Raw genomic sequence first — 21,284 nt, forward strand, 5'->3', positions numbered from 1 at the left:
GTACAATACAATGATTTAATATTTGTGTATATTACAAAATAGTTATCACAATAAATCTAGCTAACATCCATCACTATACATAATTACAATTTTTTTCTTGTGATAAGGACTTTTAAGATCTAGTCTCAACAATTTTCAAATATGCAATACAGTATTATTAACTACTGTCACCATTCTGTACATTACATCCCTATGACTTACTTATTTTATAACTGGAAGTTTGTGACTTTTGACCCCCCTTTACCCATTCTGCCCACTCCCCATTCCCTGTCTCTGGCAACCACCAACATGTTCTGTGTACTTATGAGCTTAATAATACTATATTATATACTTCAAAGTTGCTAAGAGAGTAAACTGTAAATGTTTTCATCACAAAAAAGTAATGGGAATTATGTGACATTGTGGAGGTATTAATTAACACCATGGTGGTGATCATTTTGTAATATATCTGTGCATCAGGTCACCTCATTGCACATCTTAAACTTACACTATGTTACATGTCAATTATATCTCAATAAAGTTGGGAGGGAAAGAAAGCAAGCTACCAAAGATAGGTGACTAGAAACAGAAATGCACCCAGGGCTAAACTTACAAAATCATGACTGAGGTTTTAAGTCCCATCCACCAATTTCATAGAAAAGGTTTTATTGAAATTCACTAGGTGGCTGCCATGTGTATGTCAGTTATTCTTACAAAGTTACCAGAAGAAATTGGACTTTTATATTTTAAGCAAATGAATTTTAAAAAGAAAACTACTGGGGTTCTTGTTGTAAGGTTTTTAGACAAAGTGAAGGGGGTCATTTTCCAATGTTGTCTTATAGTGAGAAGATAGGAAGTTTTTATGGGGGGGGCATACATTGTTTTCAGCAAAAATAAATCTAAAAATGGAAATATTTCCAAATAAACTATTTTCGGAAGGAAGGAAGGAAGGAACAAAGAAACAAAGAAAAAAGAAAGAGCCAGACACTGGTATTCCAATTTCATTGCTTCCCCTCTACTTTGGAACATACACACATTCAGAATATGAATTTTATCAGCTGACTCCCAGATGATCCAGTTACATCTAGATGAAGCTCTTGGGGGAAAAAAGAAAAGCAGGTGGTGCTTCTCAGAAAGCTTCCAGAATATCTGCCCAACAATCCACTATATTAGCATCCATGTACAGATAGAGAGGGGCCACCGTGAAACTATCTGATTGAGAGACAGCTCTTCAGGATTCAGATGACTCAGGATAATGGTGTGGTTAGCCGTGACGTGTTGTTGGTCTACTTTACCAATGATCTTAAAGAACTAGCTGTAGAAAGGAAAGTTCAGATGAAACAGTTACCAGAAGTTGTGAGATATTACCATTTGATTCCTAGAAGAGTATAAGCCTTTCCCTAAGCCACATAAGCTTGATACTATGGCTCAGGTCAGAGGACGGATGGCTCCCATGGAACCAAAGAATAGTCTTTTTCAGCAAAGCTCATGACTTCATGATCGAAGCATACAGAATGATATTCTATAGAACAAGGAGAAAAGAGAAGTCTGCCTAATTGGATAGCCCACCAAGGAAACACTGGCAGCTCTAAGGTGGCAATAGATACCAATCCAATCATGCAACCATCAAAAGAGTAGGAATAAATTCCTAATGTTTGTGATATTTCTGTCTTTAAGTGATTCAGGATATGGAGACTAAGGCTGTTAAGATGTTCTTTAGACAGGGTTACTCAGCATAAGTCTCATAGTAAGTTTCTACAGTAACTACAGTCCCATGAAATACAGAAAAGTCAGCTCAAAAGGCATAGTTCAATGACGCAGTGTAAGAAGTGAAGCATGGAAATTTGGTGCCAATTTAAGATTACATGGTTCTGGGGTTTAATGGTGAGCTGTCTCTTTTGGGATCATGGCAGGCCTTTTAAGACAATGCACCCTGTAGGGCGCGGTCAGCTAACTGCTACGCAGCAGGAAGCTGAAATAAGCTGAGTCATCCTTCCTGTGGCCACTGCGCTTGCGCTAAGTATACTAATGAGGTTTTAAAGTAGCGACCTATCCGATGCTGGCTCACAAATCGCACCATCGGCGAAAGCCAATCACAGAGCGACACATGTTCTTAATCCCTATATAAGCAGACTGCTCTAGGATTGCGGGGTCTTCCTTCCATCTTTCTTCAACCAAGCTGTGCTCCAATAAAGTGTGATACGAGAAGAATCTTGCGTGTGGCGGCTCGTTATTCTGCCGGTCAGAAACGGCTCGCCGCAAGTGGTGCCGAAACCCGGGAACTTCGCGCCCTGCATGGAGGACCGATTCAGAACTCGACACACGGAGTGGTAACCGTCGGTGAGTAGTCCAGTCAGGTATGTTTTTCGGGGGTTTGGAGCCTGAAGTTTTTACTTTCGCTTTTGTCCTTTTAGTGTTTCTCATGTTTTTCGTTTGCTTGTGGCTACGGTACCACCAGCCCGATCGAGTGTGTCTTCCCTGGCCGATAGATAAGTCAAGCATTTTTGGGAATAGTTCGTCCACGGAGCCTACAACTGATTTTCATGAGCCTATTCAAGCCCTTTTAAGGGACCGAGGGCTAAAGCTCTCTCATAAAAACATAAGTAGGCTGCTACAAGATATCGAAAGTGCCGCGCCGTGGTTTGGGGTATCAGGCAGCTTGACTGTTCCGTCATGGGAAAAACTCGGAAAAGACCTAAAGGAGTGTAACACAAGGGGAGAACTTTCTCGAGGCGCTCTCCCCTTGTGGAGCATGATACTTTCTTGCCTAAAGGAAGGAAAATGTGAAGAAATTATTCAACGAGGACGCAAGGCTCTTAGCATGTGTCAAGATAGCGCATCAGAGAATGAACAAACAGGGACTACGGTAGACAGGCCTGAAATTATGAAAAGAGAAAAAAGAAAACAAAAGGAAAAGCAAGAAACGGTGCCAGGATTATATCCAATCCTAGATGAGTTTAAGGAATTATATTTGTTTCAACCTGATATCTAATAGAGGGATAAGACGTAAGTTATAAGGCATGACCGCCCCTATAGAAGCCCGCGGAAATTTAAACCGCCGAGGCTTGGGTTTTTCTCAAGGGTCACTGAGTTTATGACCACAACACCTGTGTGGGTACCTCAGTGGCCTTTGTCAAAGGAAAAGCTGGAGGCGGCATCCAAACTAGTGGATGAGCAGTTACAATTAGGGCATTTAGAACCCTCCTAGTCACCCTGGAATAATTAAGAAAAAATTAGGGAAATGGCGTCTTTTCTATTCCTTTGAATAGTCGAGATAAAGCCTCTTGTATGGAGTTGCTTGAACAGGCCTTAGGCGTTTTGATTAAATATTTAGGGAATGGGGGATTGTTTCTTGCTCCCGAGGGAATACAGAAGGGAGATGTTGTAAATTTTTTAGGAGCTGCTGTACATGGGAATAAGATAGTACCTCAAGAAATTGAGATTGGGACTAATTGCTTAGAAGCATTGAATGATTTTCGGAGGTTGCTTGGAGATGTGAATTGGATTCGCCTGATCTTAATTCCCCACGCCAATTAACCCCAGAGGCATTCCAAAAGCTTTGCTCTTTTTTGTCAAAAAATGCAGGTGATTCATATTACAGGCTTGCCCTATAATCCACAAGGCCATGGTCGACGAAAAGCCCAAGGAAGGAGTCAAGACTGAGAACAACGATCATATTAATTTGAAGGTGGCGGGGCAGGATGGTTCTGTGGTGCAGTTTAAGATTAAGAGGCATACACCACTTAGTAAACTAATGAAAGCCTATTGTGAACGACAGGGTTTGTCAATGAGGCAGATCAGCTTAAAGAACTCTTAATAAAACAAAAAGGGGGAATCGCAGAGAACTGTACCCCTAGACAGAGACTTTCACTTGAAAGAAACCTCTGCTGAACGCCATGTGGCAACAAACCATAAAAATTATGGCAAAGTGATGTGGAAAGATGTGTTGTCCAATCAATGGAAGGGCCCGGATCGTGTTATTACTCGATCCAGGGGATCTCTTTGTGTCTCCCCACAGGATCAAGATCCGATCTGGGTGCCATCAAGACTGACGAGAATTGTTGAAGAAAACTTCAGAGAAGATGCTGAGCTGGATGTTCCTGATGATTCTTAATCGAAGTCTTTGTATTAGTTGGAATTCCACAAAGGATTATTCAAATTGTGCAACTGAGTGCTGCCGGGCTGGAGCCCGTTGCCTTTGGAGATTTTGCCTCTTGGCTCTCTTCTGCCTTTTCTTTCTTTGGGGAGTGGGTGGGGGTAGGAATCTTTGGAGTCTGCTGTGTATTTGGGATTATGCTGTGTCTCTGGTTGGTCTGTCGTGTGCGCATCAGGGCACATCGAGATAGGGTCCTGCTCACTCAGGCACTTCTGGCTATTAATGAAGGAGATTCTCCCGCAGCCTGGCTCTCCGCCCTGAATAATTCGAAATGATTGCCCTTGCACAGAGAGGCCTTGTTGCCATTGCACCTCTATAGGGAGTCATTCATTCATTGTCCTGATTGCCCTTGCACAGAGAGGCCTTGTTGCCATTGCACCTCTATAGGGAGTCATCCATTGTCCTGATTGCCCTTGCACAGAGAGGCCTTGTTGCCATTGCACCTCTATAGGGAGTCATTCATTCATTGTCCTGATTGCCCTTGCACAGAGAGGCCTTGTTGCCATTGCACCTCTATAGGGAGTCATTCATTCATTGTCCTGATTGCCCTTGCACAGAGAGGCCTTGTTGCCATTGCACCTCTATAGGGAGTCATCCATTGTCCTGATTGCCCTTGCACAGAGAGGCCTTGTTGCCATTGCACCTCTATAGGGAGTCATTCATTGTCCTGATTGCCCTTGCACAGAGAGGCCTTGTCGCCATCGCACCTCTATAGGGAATCAGCCATTATTCTGAGTCTCAAACATGCCAACAGAAAACTGCCCTCGAACAGTGAGCACATCATGAGGTGAACACTTGTACGGGCTACATTCTGTTTGGTGTTCTAATAAATAAAAAAGGGGGAGATGTAGGGCGCGGTCAGCTAACTGCTACGCAGCAGGAAGCTGAAATAAGCTGAGTCATCCTTCCTGTGGCCACTGCGCTTGCGCTAAGTATACTAATGAGGTTTTAAAGTAGCGACCTATCCGATGCTGGCTCACAAATCGCACCATCGGCGAAAGCCAATCACAGAGCGACACATGTTCTTAATCCCTATATAAGCAGACTGCTCTAGGATTGCGGGGTCTTCCTTCCATCTTTCTTCAACCAAGCTGTGCTCCAATAAAGTGTGATACGAGAAGAATCTTGCGTGTGGCGGCTCGTTATTCTGCCGGTCAGAAACGGCTCGCCGCAGCACCCTTTTCATGGAACAGAATACAGCATGATCTTTTATGAGAGCCTCCATGAGGGTTAAACCACTCATAAGGGAGGAGGAGTTCCACTCCAGGGCAGTGCCCTAGAAAGTGGCAATAAAAATGATGATAGTTAACATTTATTGACCACTTATGGGCACTTTGTAAGCATTATTTCATGAAATCCTTCCAACAGCTGTGTAAATAAGTGTCATTATTATCCAAGTTTTGTATGTAAAGGAAGTGAGTTTTGAAGTGATGTTTAAAGGGATTGGTAAATCAACTGAGGTTGCACAGTGGTTAAGTAATAGATCAGATGATGCCAAAGACAACTCAGGACAGATGGATGGGCAGTAAGTCCAGTACACCTCCTCTCTTCTGGGGCTGAGCATTAGGGTCAGTGTCTCCTTCTCACAATTGATGTGTATATTTTAATATGCTGTTATAATAAGCTTGAGGGATATCACGTATAGAAAATTGGTGAAATCTCTCTCCGATCCAAGCATCCTGGAGAAATCCTGATGACAAGCCTGTTCAATTGGATCTTGCCAGGAAACAGAGTCCAGGGGAGGAAGCTGGCAGGGGATGTGACATTTGTGTCACATACTCCCCTTTTTCTTGTTTGAAATTAACTCATTTCTATTTTTATTTTTCCACCTAACCACCATGTAATAGATAGCTATTACTCCAGGCCCTAAGGAAGTAAGAATGTTAAACACAGCAAAGACCCTGCCCTCTTAGAGCGTGTATTTTCTTGGGGAAAGAAAGAAAATAAACAACTAAATAAACAAGTAGAGAGTTAAATAAACAAGTAAAAAGTTAAATGAAACAAGTTGATGTGAGAAAAAGTAACTAAAGCCTTACTTTAGTTGGAGTTGTCTGGGAAGACTCACTAAGGAGGTGATATTTATGCTGTCAGGACCTGAGTGACCAGAAATCACAGCCAGGGAAGGAGCATGACCCATGACTGGAAGAGAGAATAACCAGGTAAAGGACCTGCAATGGGTCCCAGGCTGACTTGTTCCAGGAGCAAAAACAACAGGCTAGGACACAACACACAAGGGGAAGTGCCACAAGGTACTTGGAATACATGGAGCTTCCAATACCTGTTAAATACCCGAGAGGAGGTGGCAAGTGCTTCTCAAACTGTAATAAACATATGAGTCCTGCAAGGATCTTGTTAAAAATGCAGATGGTGATGCAGTCAGTCTGGAGTGGAGCCCCAGATTCTGCTTTTCCCAAAAGCTCCCAGGTGATGACAAACCTGCTGGCCACGGAACACATTTGGATGAGGGGGCGGGGTGTAAGCAATTTTGCATTTGTGAGTCTCTAGTTAAACACAATAGAGAGAAAAAGGAGACCAAACAATGAAAGAGGTGGTAGGACCTGGGACCAAGGATGTAGTAGGACCCAGGAGAGAGCAGGGCCACAGAAATCAAGAAGTGCTTCAAGAGGGGAGAGTGTGTGGAACACAGGTGTAAAGGTCGTATGAGGACCAGGAAGTGGACTTAGATTTAGCACATAACAGCCCCTGGAAAACTGTTACAGAGTAAGTTAACTTCTTTTGTTTTAAATTGAAGTATAGTTGATTTACAATATTGTTAGTTTCTGGTGTACAGCAAAGTGATTCAGTCATACGTATATATGTACATATCCATATTCTTTTTTTTCTATTCTTTCCCATTATAGGTTATTGTAAGATATTGAATATAGTTCCCTGTGCTATACAGTAAATCTTTGTTGCTTATTTATTTTACATATGGTAGTGTACATCTGTTAATCCCAAACTCCTAATTTATCCCCCCCCACACACCTTTCCCCTTTGGTAAGCATAAGTTTGTTTTCTATGTCTGTGAGTCTGTTTCTGTTTTTGTAAATAAGTTCATCTGTACTATTTTTTAGAGTACGTTAACCTGTAATACTGCTCTGGGTGGGTTTCACACATTACCATTCTTCTCAAGCCCTCACTCCACCCCCAGTTGTAATGCTCGCAGATCTCACTTCCTACCTTCCTGAAAAATATAGAGACCAATTAGCAAGATGGACTACTTTCTCCTTAAAACCTATTCCTCTCACGTTTGAAACTTTTTCTATTTCCATCCATTCCTCCAGTTTCAGAGAACTTGGATACATCTCCTTCCTGAGAGGTGTGAGCTCTTCTGCCTTCAATTCTCCCACCCTGTCTCACCAGGAAACGTGCTCCTACAGGGTTCTCTTTCCCCACCACTGCACGGATCCACTCAAGGTCACCCATAACCTTGGCTTGTGTATCCTAATGGTCTTTTCCGCACATAAGTGGTTAAGGGAGGGGCACATGATGATGTTCTGCCCAGTGAAACAGGAGAGGAAGTTTGGGATGGGGTGGGGGAAACGCTCTTCATTGATTAAAAACAGGCATTCCAGAAGAAAAAGCCTTCAGCAGAGGCTGAGCCCTGTGGGAAGGGTGACGCCCAGAAGTGCTACAACCATCTTGCAACTCCCAGGTGCAGGAACCGAAAGGTGCCAACAGGGAAATGGGCAGAAACTCTTATCTTGTAACATAATTGAGTCACGAAGCTAAATGATGGTGGAAAAGCAATATTTCTGAGATATCTGAGAAAACTGTTGCTGCTTAAGCCCATGGAGTTGAGGTTTTCTATTGTCTGCAGTTTAAAGCAGCCTAACTGGTGCTTCTACCAGAGCAGGAGATGCCTTCCACTGGAGCTGCTCACAGGCAGGACGTAAATACAGTTTCTCAACCCTCTCTTTCTCTCCCTCCTTCTCTCCGCACCGTCTCCTCCTCCTTCCATCCTGCATCCCTCCTCCCTGCCTTCCTCCCTAGCCCCCGCTTTCCTCCCGAGCTCTATACCTCCAAAACTATTCCTTTTTAACTTTTAGACCTGCCCCACACAAGCATAAAACTTCTATCTTCTAGTCCACAAAGGCACTTTGCAAACAATTATGGGTATTCACAGCAAGTCTTCACGTGCCTATTTGATACAGATTTCCGGAGGGTTCCCAGGCCTTATTTTATTTCTCCTTTACTGCTGTGATAGGGATATTGGTGGCTTACGTATTCAATGCTAAGTAACCTGTCACTTGCATGTCTGGAGTTCATGCACATAAATAGAAATGAATAGCCATATAAGTGTAGCTAAAAGGGTATTTATTAAATGTTATAGTGATCAGAATAAATAACATAAAAGGGCATTCTGAATTTTCTCAGCAAGTCATAGGCAGTTTCCATTTCTTTGCTTTATGAATTTCATGAATCCAGAATTTAGAAAATTTCTACGTTTTACAGTAGTCTTAAAGGGCAGATGTCATAAAAGTTTACTTCTATATGTATTTCATAATTGCTTTGCCATTCCTAAGCTTTCACCCAGGGCAAACCCTGGTGTGGGTTTATGTGTGGGTGGGTTGTTTGGGTAGGTCCTACAACAATTCCAAAGTTTCCTAGTTAGTGGAAACATAGCTTTGAGGGGATTCTGCCTATGGACTTCAGGCAGCTTTATTGATTATGTGATTTTTTTTCCCCCAAAACCAGAAAAGAAACTCTCTTTAAGTTAGCAGAAGGGTTTAGATGGTTTGGGTGGAGAAAGGATAACAGACCTAAAACACAAACTTTTCCTGTGATGCGTGTGATTAGGAATCTTCCAGGTGTTCTGGGATATGAACTGGTAGACTGATGTGTGTGCCATGTAAGTGTGTGCTAGGCTGCACCTGGGGTTCTCACGACTTGCTCTGCCTTTTGGAGAGTCCGTGGTTTTTATTTCTAAACAACAAAGTTTTGCCTTTCACTGTTTCTATAAGCAGTTTGCATCAACTGATGCTTTGCCGAACATCTCAAAACTAAGAATTCCACAGTTGCATAAGAGAGAGGAAAAGTCAGTCTCCTTAGAAGATGGGTAGGTATCCTGCTGTGCACACTAGGGCACGTGTCCCATTCCTGCCCCTGGGTGCAGTGCCATGTTCTTCCTGATAAGAGATGATGTAACAGATCCACAAAGAGTCGCAATTTTGCTTGCTCTCTGCACTGACCCTGCCCCAGCACTAACCCAAATGCAAGGAGTCATTCAGTTCTGATGACAAGCTCCTGCTCTGTCACCCGTCATGACCTGAGCATTAGCCTTATCCGTAGGAACTTAGTTTTTGTCAATTTCCAATATGCTTCCCTTGTGATCCTTTTCTTATGATTGTGTATCTTTAAAGTTAATGTAGGTATAATCAGTACTTCTCTTATTTTCTTGAATTTATTTCTGTGGTTTTGATGAATATTTAACAGAAAGCTCACAATGCTCACTTTCATATTTCAAATTCTATTCAAATTTATTCAAAGATAAGATCACCCAGTATCCTTGGAGAAGTCTACATAAATAATAAAACTGACGATTCAGATCCACATGGAATAATACTGTCCCCATATGATCTGCATAGGTTACAGAAATGTTTCTTTCTTAACATAGCCGTCCTGTGCCTCTTCTCAACTTTGATATATTAATTTTTGCTATTTCTGGCAATGCTATTACAAAAGATAAAATTTCAGCCACTTCAACATTAAAAATAACCATAAAAAGTCAACCCCAAACAGATGTGATTTAATCAAACTGAATCAATGGAAAAGTTGTTTCTTTTCATGAATTTTAATAACTGCCTTAATATTCTTAGGATCACAGTGACATTTCTTGGACAATTTGGAAGTGAGCTGAAAATGATAAAAGTACATGTATCACTCTATTCTCATCACTGCAACTTAGACATTGGGATGAAAGTTGTACCTCTTATTTCTCAATAGCCGAGTAACATGCTCCTGGTTTTCACTACAGCTGATGAGAGGGAAAGCAAGGTAAACTGGATGCATGTGACAAACATGGAAGGTAATATGTTTCCAGGGTGTGGCAACTTGTCACTGACCACAGCCTCCTGGAACAAGATAAAGCCACTGAAATAATTAACAGATGTTAGCATACTTGAAATATAAAAGTTCTATCGTTAAAAATTATGTAGGGTCAGATGGAGATTTGGCACTTGGTCCATAATTTAACTGACTTGGCAAATGGGAAGTTGAGATCCAGAGGCACATAACGTATAATATGGAGGCCACACACTTTGCACACGATGCAGGAGCTCATAAACTACTGATGATATGTATGCTGTGCTAAGCCAGCTTGATTAAGTATTAACACAGTTTTTGATACTTAGGGAAATCTGAAGTCAATTTTCACGTCGACTAAATTAAAAAGTTATTTCTATAAGAGCAAAAGAGTAGACTTTTCTCCAAGTTCAAAGCATGTCCACAAATTTTATTATTTAGCCCCGGCTTGCAATTCACCTGATGACTGGTGTATCTTCCAGTCAATTTCTGTAATCTATCCAGCCTACTCTTTTTCAAAGTGTCTCTTTTTTTCCCCCACTCTTGTCTATTACTTCACATTTCAGAACAAGTTGGCAGTAATGATTTTCAGTTGAGTATCTGTAGCTGAAATGGAGCTTCTCAGCCTTAACTCACAAATGCATTCAAGTCAAGCGTTGAATGAGGCTTGTGCTACTTTAGAGTTTGTAGTTTTATTCACAGCTTTGCAGATGAAGTCACCAGCTTCCATCACTTTGTAAAGATTCACACCCTGGTGAGACAAAGATGACAGTGGTACCAGGTGGGAAAGGGGGTTAAGGAGAAAGAAGACAAAACAGATTCCTTTAAATTGTATTAGTCGTTACTTAACCACTTAAAATTACTAAACAAAATGCTGTTCATTATTGATGGGGGGCGGCATTTATCTCCATGAATTATGTAGCTTTAGATTTTTCTGCTTTATTAAAACATATCTTGAATTTGACCCTAGTATAAAACCATAGGCTAGTCACACCTGAATAACTCAGTGTAATTCATGCTGATACCTAAACTCTACAAAGGACAACAGTGGAACCAGAAAGACTCTACAAAATATCAGTGAAGGGCAATTAAAATGATAATCATTTGGAGGAGTTCAAAGATAAGGACTTAGGGGGGAAAAAAGACCCTCTTAGTATATCTTAGGATATGAAGAAACAAACCTGATAAAGCTGTAAGAAATATGGGAAAGATGAATGTATAATTTTTAACCATGTTCAGAAACACTCTTACTGGCATGAAATTGAAGGAGGTAGTCCAATAAAATGAAGTAGTATTTAGTACACATCTGGAACTTGTTTGCCTGAGAGCCTGTACTGTTTGAAAGCATAAGTAGGATCAACAAAGGCTTTGGTAAATCCATGGATGACAGATCGACAGTTGAGTATGAAGGCCAAGTTCAAGGCAGGCTCGGCATCTTGGGCTTGGTGGAGCCAAAGATCACCATCGAGGTTTCCACCCTGCACCTGTGCTGTCACTGTGGGGGTGGGGGGGGGGAGGGTGGAACGGGGGCACAGTGTTAGGTGGATTAACCAGAGATTTGCCCCATGTAATATTTCGTAAGCTCCTATGTCCTCCCTCAACTCAGACTAGAAACAACAGGGACTTAAAATCAAACAGACTCAGGTTCCCTTGCTATTAAGGAGTAGTTTTTAAAATGTATGTAAGTTTGTCGTTTTCTTAAAACAGACAAGTATAAATACTCATAGGGGCTTTTCATACAAGTGATCAAAAAGAGATCATCATTTTGATATAGGTAGTTACTTCTCTCTAGAAACTTTTAGGGCACTGTTTTCTTTGTAGTTTACTTCTGTTTAAAAATCATCAAAGGGCTTCCCTGGTGGCGCAGTGGTTGAGAGTCTGCCTGCCGATGCAGGGGATACGGGTTCGTGCCCCGGTACGGGATGATCCCACATGCCGCGGAGCAGCTAGGCCCGTGAGCCATGGCCGCTGAGCCTGCGCGTCCGGAGCCTGTGCTCCACAACGGGAGAGGCCACAGCAGTGAGAGGCCCGCGTACCGAAAAAAAAAAAAAAAAAAAAAAACATCAAAAATATTTTGTAAAATGACAGGTAAGTAATTTTCACTGTTTCTTTTTATTGTGAAGTTGTTTTTAGGGTACTAACATGTGCTTTGGTTTTGTCATAGTAATGGTTTTGGGTGGAGTATCTGTTAGGCACATTTTGGTTTTACATCCTTAATCTAGTAATATGTAAATTTTGTAAATAATAAGCTACATGTGTGTCTTTCATTTCTGAATTACATCTAACAAAAGATAATAAGATTTTAGTCACCAGCATTCTTTTTTGCTTTCCAGTAATTCCATTTATAGCAATTACGCAGTGGGATTGGTTGGTATCGTACTAAAGGATTCTGTTTCGGCCTTCCTCTACCGTTTTATTTAATGAACAGATACCTTTATGAAATAATGTTGCATTTATTCTTAAATCTTTTAGCACTTAAACCAGGTGTTTAAATACGTGTCATGTACTATGATCCATTTGGGGGTTTCAAGAACTTCTCGCAGAATATGGTTTCTGTCTTGAGGGTGCCTGTGGTCAAGCAGGCAATATGGAGCCCTAAACAGGAAATCCAGTACTTCCACTAAAGTCACTGAGAGAGAGAGATGCTCGGATGATCGTGAGGGCAGAGCTGCAGGGTAGTCAACCCACTGAGGAAAAGGGTATGGAAACAAATGGAGAGGAGTGTGTCAGGGAAGGGTGCCAGGAAGGTAAATCCTAACCTGAGGCTTGTACGGACAGTATGAGTCCTTGAGAAGAAGTAAGAGGAATGAGGCACTGTCAGCAGAGAAGGGTACCAGACATCTGAAAAATACCATGGGATACATGGAAAGGAATGGGCCGACGTGACTGGAAAAGGTATAAAATGTGTAGAACACAGCCTTGCTTTTCAGAAAATGGGAATCCACTGATGAGTACCCAAGTAGGAGCAAGGCATATTCATATTTGTGTTTTAGATAAAATCTTTTATGGTAGCAAGGAGGATGAATTTAAAGGCAGCCTGAAGCCAGCAGACCAGTGTGGAGGATGAATATCCAGGAAAGAGATAAGAACTTGTGCTGATGTAGCTACAGCAAGGATAGTAAAGAAGGAACAAACAACCAAAATATTTTAGAAGTTGAAGCAGTAGCTCTTGGTAGTTGACTAGGCATGGGAGACATAGTGATACAGGTTGTACAGAGAGTCTTGGCTTGTTGGCTGATATCCAATGTAACAACTGTCTTTGAACTGTGAAATTCTTAGGAATGGAGACATGGCTTATTTGCATTTGGACCCGCATGGCCTGACACATATGAAGCAGAGTTCATATGTTGACTCAGCTGAGTTCAACCAAGTCATTTAAATCTTCAAGAAAGGATTTCTATGAATTGGGAGTTTGGGATCAGCAGATGCAAACTATTATATACCGGACAGATAAAACAACAAGGCCCTACTGTATAGCACAGGGAAATGCATTCAATATCCTGTGATAAATCATAATGGAAAAGAATATTAGAAAGAATATATATATATATAACTGAATCACTTTGCTTTACAGTAGAAATTAACACAACACTGCAGGTCAACTGTACTTCAATAAAATAAATTTTAAGAAAAGAAAGGATTTCTACTTCTGTCACGGTCATACATTTCTAATGGAAATGATGGAAACAATCAGGCTACTTTGTAATAGCTATTTCTAACCAGAGAAGAGAGGCTCCTGGCGTTTAGTGCCAAGTGGTATCAGTCTTTCACTGAACATTATTGAGGGTCTCTAGGCAACAGGCACCTGTGAATCAGCTGTCATACTATATTTCTGCCTGCAGGGGGACCTAGACACAGAAAGAAGATGGTTCTACAGCCTTGTGGTAGGTTCAGAGGAAGACACAAAGGTAGCCTGGAAACACAGAGGAGAGGAACCCAGCAGTGTGGGCCTGGGAAATCAGCAGGGAGATGCTAGAAGGTGCGTTTTTGAGGATGGTGGTGCCTCACTTTCCAGGTGAAATCGAGTATGGGCAGTAAGGCTATTCCAAGGGGTGGTGAAAGCAGGAGCAAGGGGTGGAGGTGAGAAATCGAATGCCACAGGGAAGGAGAGTGCCGACAAGCTGGCTGCTGCAGGAGCATCGCTCAGTAGAACGAGGGAAGAGGAGAGAGAGGAGAGATGGAGAGGACAATTCCATTCTGCAATCCAGGTGATGCTTTACATCTCAGAAAACATTTTGAACTTCTGATAATCTGTGAACAGTTTTTTGCCTTTTATATTTTATCCTTAAAAAAAAAGAAAATCTGCCTTAGAGACTGGTAGGCCATTTTAACAAGCATGTGGCAAAACAAGGTACTAATTTTGGTGGGTTATTATAGAGCATGTGACTTTTTCAGGTAGCACTTGTAAAGAGAGTATTCTTGCTCACATGCTAAGTATTATTAAGCTGCGGTCCTCCACTGGCCATTTTAAAAGTGCCCTGGGCTCTCTTCCAGAAGCCCTACTTGTCACCATGAGAAAATCAAGATCTTAGTTTTCCTCCAAGGAAAACAAAACAGCAAAAACAATAATCATAATAGCAAAGACAGGCTCAAATTTGCAAAGTGTGTGAAATCAAACTGGATACTAGATGAAAAAGGACTTTGGAGGTCATGAAGCACCATAAAAATGTGAAATGGTAGCATTATTGGTGATCTAACTATAGCAATAAGTTACTTTATAAAGCCCGCCCCAAGAATTTTTTATTGTATTTTCCCACTATGCATTTTAGCAAAGAGCAAAAGTGTAGTAAAACTTGACCTCAAAGTTGCTTCCCAAATCCAAGAAGCATTCAAATTTGAATCTGCAAGGAATGTATGAATATTAAAATATGCTAAGTTAACTTACTGTCTTGACCCCCAGGCCATTAAGCATGTAGATCAAATCCTCAGTGGCTACGTTCCCAGAAGCACCTTTTGCATAAGGGCAACCACCTAATCCGGATACTGCAGAATCCACCACATTAATCCCCATCTGGAAAACAAACCCAAACACCCAAGGTTTGTCTCATTATGGCATATAAGTTGTTGCATCTCTATTTAACCTGTTCCAAAGAGCAAATAAGGAAAATCTGAACCACGATTCCAACCTATTCACTTACCCACCTGCTGCTAGAACAGTCCCCGAGGTGCTAATTTCTTTTCTGACTAATCTCATCTTTTAGGCTAACAGACACTCTGCTAAGGATCTCGGGAATGAGAATAATCTTAGGTCAAAACTGAAATGGCGTTTTCATTGATAACAGAACAAAGGTAGGGGATGAAGACTGAAGTAAGATAAATACACACATGGGGTGTATTTTCCAACCTAATTTTGAGCTTTAGTCTAAAAACCTTATATAACCAACAGGAAAGGTTTCCAACATCCTGACTCAAAATCAAGGTGCCTTCGAAGACAGACGGGGGGGTAGGGGGGTGGAGAGCTGTCCTTATGTTTGAACTTGTATTTTGTGGGCTCAACGTATTCACTCAATTCATCCAATTTTTATTGAGCCATTACTTTATTTTGTGCACAAAACCCTGCTGTTTTGGGAGGAGTGAAGAGACATTTGAGAGGCAGGACATCCACCACTAACAATTGTAGCAGCTCACATTTACTGGGTCCTCACTAAGTGCTGGATATTATTATTAATACCTCATGATACTAACTCACAATTCCCACACAAACCCAGGAGGTAGATACTCTTCCATCATCCCCAAATCACGATGAAGAAACTCAAGTACAGAGGGATCACACATTTTGCCCAAGGTCACCTGTGTCTCCAGAGAATTCACATTCTGCTGTGATTTGTGGCCTCTGGAAACATGCAAGTTGGTTCATGTTATGAGTCTGGGGATATCCAAGGTGGAGATCTCTGTGGACTGGAAAAGTTGTGAAAGACATGAGCACAAAAGGGTCTGAAAGGGACCCTGGGGATCAGATTTGAATAACATAAGAAGAGAGGCAAGCAGAGCAGCCCTCTCTGGAAAGGGACAATTGGGAAATCAGAAGCCACTAAGAGGCTAATCTGACTCTTCACTCCTGGACATTGAAGAAAAAGTAATACGACCTCATCTAAAACGAGAAGTGCTGGGAAACAGAGCCCTTGGCCAATCTGCTAGATCAGCAGTTCTCAGTCACAGAAGCAGAATCACAAATGGCTGTTACATCCCCAGAGTTTCTGATTCTGGAGGTCTGGGCTGGGCCCTGAGAATTTGAATTTTTAACAAGATCCCAGATGCTGTTCTCACTGCTGCTCTGAGGAATCACACTTTCTTTCTTTTTCCTTTCCTTTTTTGATAAACTTTTTATTTTAGAATAGTTTTAAATTTTCAGAAAATTTGGGAAGAAAGTACACAGCATTTCCATACATTACACACAATTTCCCCTATTGTTCACATCTTACATCATTATGGTATATTTGTCACAACTAACGAACACATATAATATGTTATTATTAACTAAAGTCCACACATGATTCAGATTTCCTTAGTTTAGAAGCTAATGTCCTTTTCTTTTCCAGGAACTCATCCGGGTACCACATTACATGTGGTTGTCTTATCTCCTGCTGTGGCTGTGACACCTTCTCAGACATTCTTTGTCCTCATTGACCTTGACAATTTTGAATTGTTACTTGTCATGTGTTTTGCACAATGTCTTTCAAGGTGGGTATGTCTGATGTTTTCTCATGGTTAGACTGGAGTCCTGAAGTTTTGTGAGGAGAGCAACACAGGGGAAGTGCCAGTCTTAACACATCATATCAAGGGTGCGTACTATATGGTTTACAACTGATGATGTTCACTTGACCCCATGCCCCCTTTTCCATATGGCACTTTTTGGAAAAAAGTCACTATGTGCAGCTCACACCTAAGGAGTGGAGAATACCTACCTAAATTATTTAGAAATTTCCCATATGAGAGATTTGTCTATTTTCCCATATTTATTTATTTCTTCAAATATTTGTTTATATCAGTAGAGACTCATGGGTATTTAGTTAGTACTTTGGGTTGTAATCCAATATTCCTTTATATGTCTTGTCACTCATGTTTGAGATTTAGCTGTTGGGAGCTCTTCAGGTGGCTCCTATCTCCTTTGACATGCCAAGGGGGCTGCACATTTTTTAAATTGAAGTATAGTTGATTTACAATGTCATGTTAATTTCTGCTATACAGCAAAGTGATTCAGTTTCATATATATGTATATATATGTATATACATATATATACACACACACACGCACACATTCTTTTTTATGTTCTTTTCCATTATGGTTCAAGGGGCTGCACAATTTTACTGTTCTGAATTTTCTCTGGTGAGACCTAGAATGTTTACCAAGGCTCCCAAGGGCAGAACCATAGTCCAAAAGCCATAGATGCCTTTGGGACTAATGCAAAGTTTACAGATATAATTGGTTTGCTTCTGTACCTCCATTTCTCCTCATTATACTACTCAACATGAGAAGGTGGCAATGGCTCTTCTTCCTTTATCACGACCTCTCTCAAAGCTCAATCATATTTGGGTGTTAATAACTGACCAGCTAAAGTACTGGTCCATTTAGGGCAGTCTACATTTGCAGTGAATCAAAATAGTAAGTTTAAAGAATTATGCTCTAGGAGTGAAATCTGTGGAATTGTCCAGTAGTTGGAAAAGACAAAGGTTCAGACACTGAGCTCATCTCTGGAAGTCTGCCAGGACATCAAATAAGCAGAGGCATTCTTCACCTATAGGTTAATATTTATCTATTCAGTAGAATTGAATCTATCACTCCAGGAGAAAGAGGTTTCAGTGGTTCTCAATCCTTACCAATTATAATCACCTGGGGACCTTTTAAAACTAACAGCCAAGTTTCTCCCCAGAATCTTTGTCTGGGAATGGGGTCAAGCATTGGTATCTCTTTAAAGCTCCCTCCGGTGATCTCTTGTGTAATTAAGTGTGGGAACCCCTGAGGTAAGGGGTTCCCACACTTAATCCATCCATCTCCGACTTTATCAACTGTGGGTATGAGTGAGCTTTCATTTAGAGATGCTCTGTACCCTGAGGCAGCAAAGAGTTAATCAGGACAGATCAACTTTTCAAGAAAACCTGTTTTTGAAAGAACACCCCAAAAAGTATGAGGTAGTGAATGTCAGCAGTACCAGCATGAGAGGTGAAAGATGGCTTCAGTCTACCACGAGGGCTTATGATTAGTGCAATTTTCTGTATGTGCATTAGACTTTGATAAACATCAATGACAAAAAGGAGGTGTTGTTGGAACTGAAGGTAAACAAGAAAACTTAAACTGGTAGGAAAATAACCTGGAACATTTTTTCTGTTGAGCAATTAACTAGTAATTAGTCTTAATTGCCAATATCCATTATCCTAGAAATTTCTATCAAAAAAGTACTTCCTAGGAATATTTCACAAATTCTAAGTAAATAATTAGGTAAGAAATAAAAACAGATATATATAGGTGAGTGTATGTGTGTCACACATGAAACACACCCCTTATATATAGATTCATTACAGTATGTTTTATATGAATAAAAATTTGAAAACCAGCCAAATGTCTGTAATGGGGACTAATTTAAATTAATTAAGGTGTAGCTATAAAATGGAATGATAAATGCTATGTAAATGCATAGTTAAGGGAAAGAAACAGATTACAGGACATTATCATGGTGTATGGAACCATAATCCCATTTTCTAAAAAAAAAAAAGGTAGAATTTGGATGATATACCAAAATGCCAACAGCAGTGATCACTGGGTGTGTGACTCTAGGTAATTCATTTTATTTTAATTCTGTTTGTCTTGTTTTCTAATGGCCCCACAATGAATGTAATTACATATATAATTAGAAAAAGAAAAAGAAAGGTTTCTGCAAACTGTAGCCTGTCGTAGAATGACAGTAAATAAATGAAAATGAGAATAAATAAACCTACGACTGAGTTTATTGACCAACAATTTATTTTGCAACTAACTGATCTTTCTAGGATTTAAGTGTGCATAATTTCGTAAAGGCAGACGTGATCTGGGTGAAAGCCTCCCTGGAAAATGGTCCTTCCCTCTTTCCTACCATCACATTTGCTCTGGAACAGATTATATTTCTGTGAGTGCTAGTCACAAATCAATTGAATCAATTCTAAGAGCAGTATGTGGCTTTAAAATTTCAATAAGCAAATTTAAAGAGAGTTTATTAAAGTATACCTTAGCTGTGAAGGAGAATATTAAGATATGTGTTCCTTTTAAAGTCTCTCTTCCAAAAAAGAAATCACAGTACTTTAAAAATAGAACTTTCTACATAATATCCTCTCAATTTTGTCCTCTATCAAATGTGCAATTCTGTTCCCCAGAAATACATATCTTCTCAATGGATAGTGTTACCCATACACTAAGTTAGATAACTTTATTTTGGAACAAGCTGCTTTGTAAATTTCTAGTCATAGTCATCTAAGAAAATTTGATTTCACTGTGTATGTTTTCTTTACCTCGACTTCCCTATTCCATTAGAAACGGTACATATTATGATGTAAACAAGTTCTTAACAGAGCAGGAAGAAAAACATTATTTCTTCTCTGTTGTTTATGGTAAATAGAGGAAACATGTTTTTACTTTGCTACTGAAATCATAGTATTATAGAAAATGCATTGCTATAATATCCTCATGTATTTGATAATAGTAGATGGGTTGCATAGCTTATTTTATCATGCAAGAGACTGCATTAAAAGATTAGTCTTAGATATTTCCTTTCCCATGTCTCCAAATCTAAAACACTGCTTTTCAGATGGTCAGATTCCTGGCGTCTGTGTGTGTGTGTGTGTGTGTGTGTGTGTGTGTGTGTGTGTGTGTGTAAACACACAAGCACAAATGGTTTTCTGCACCATACAGTACGTTGCAAAACAAAGCATTTGGGTTTTGTTTTGAAGGAAATATCTTCAGATTAATAACCACAAGATGGCGATGTAACACCAAAATCCACCAAGTTAAAGTCAAGCATTGAACTGCCACTGTGCTCCAACCCAGAAACAGCAAATACGTAAGTAAATAGCTTTATATTATGCAAATAAATATTGTGTTACCTTTAAAATAAGGAAACTTTTACTAATGGTGCGTAGCGCATCATCTGTGGTTCAATGTAATCAGTATATTTTTTATTATTCTTCCTTTGATTTGAACATGTTTATTGAGCATGTTCTATGTGCCAGGGACTTGGAATACATACAAAGCTCTGTAGCTCATGGAGATTAGTGTTAGAAATTAATATTACTATACATTTTGTCTGTCACTGAGAAATAGTTCACTATTGCCAAATGAGAAACGATCCTCTCTAGAACTCAGGGAGCTAATTCTCCCTAAAATGAAACGAATACGTAACTCAAAGGGTGGAGGTGACTTTGGCTTCCACTTCCCTCAAAGCTCATGACCAAAGCTATTAACACAGTGACCCAGGTTATGAAAAGCCTGGTGAGTGCGGTTATGGGCTCCATCTGCTTGAGCTCCCAGACGTATACTTGGACTTAAGGCTGAGGAAAATGGATAAAATATGAGTGACCACTTCTTCTGGAAAATTGCAAATTAGCTGTAGATATAACACGAGCATTATCACTCTGTACTACAATCTCAGGTGAGCTATGAGGAGAGTTAACTTTGTTAATTTTGCATAGTGCTTGGATGCCCAGATCATGCTGATACAATAACTGAAAGTATCATTTCGACTTTTTCTCATGCTGCAAGAACTTATTCTCCAAACAAAACTGAGAAATATGATAAGAAGAGGAGTCAAAGAAATCATTTTCCAAAACATATAATCTTCCATATATGTCTGATTTCAAAATATTTAATGAAATCTACAATTTTACATATTGAAGTTAGTAAAGTATTAAGGAACATATAGAAGAATTTTGGCAATGTTATTTTTTGAAATGATGTCTACTTTTTTTGCCAAGACCAAATTTTTCTTTAGAAATCTGTAATAATGTTACATTTGAATTAAAATAACAAGTGAATCTCTGACAGGGAAATTACTCATTGTGGGGATTTAAGTTACTCATGAGGAAAAAGACAAATATTCATGTAGGATAAAATATTACAAATATACTCATTTTTCTAATATTTTTCCCTTCAACTTGTTCC

General features: G+C 40.1%; 1 protein-coding gene across 2 annotated transcripts in view; it reads right to left on the reverse strand.

The window, feature by feature from the left end:
• Positions 1–5,314: 5,314 nt before the first annotated feature.
• The window catches only part of HMGCLL1 (3-hydroxy-3-methylglutaryl-CoA lyase like 1), a 142,389-nt gene continuing 126,419 nt past the window's right edge, over positions 5,315–21,284 (reverse strand). For both annotated transcript variants that reach the window (XM_019931391.3, XM_073810872.1), the window contains exons 8-9: positions 15,045–15,170; positions 5,315–10,910 (exon numbers count right to left, since the gene is read on the reverse strand). In XM_019931391.3, the coding sequence (XP_019786950.3) occupies positions 10,809–10,910; positions 15,045–15,170 (228 nt within the window). In that variant the 3' untranslated portion in view covers positions 5,315–10,808. The remainder of the gene's footprint in view (positions 10,911–15,044; positions 15,171–21,284) is intronic.

Source organism: Tursiops truncatus, chromosome 10 (genome assembly GCF_011762595.2).
Source record: "Tursiops truncatus isolate mTurTru1 chromosome 10, mTurTru1.mat.Y, whole genome shotgun sequence".
NCBI lineage: Eukaryota > Metazoa > Chordata > Mammalia > Artiodactyla > Delphinidae > Tursiops > Tursiops truncatus.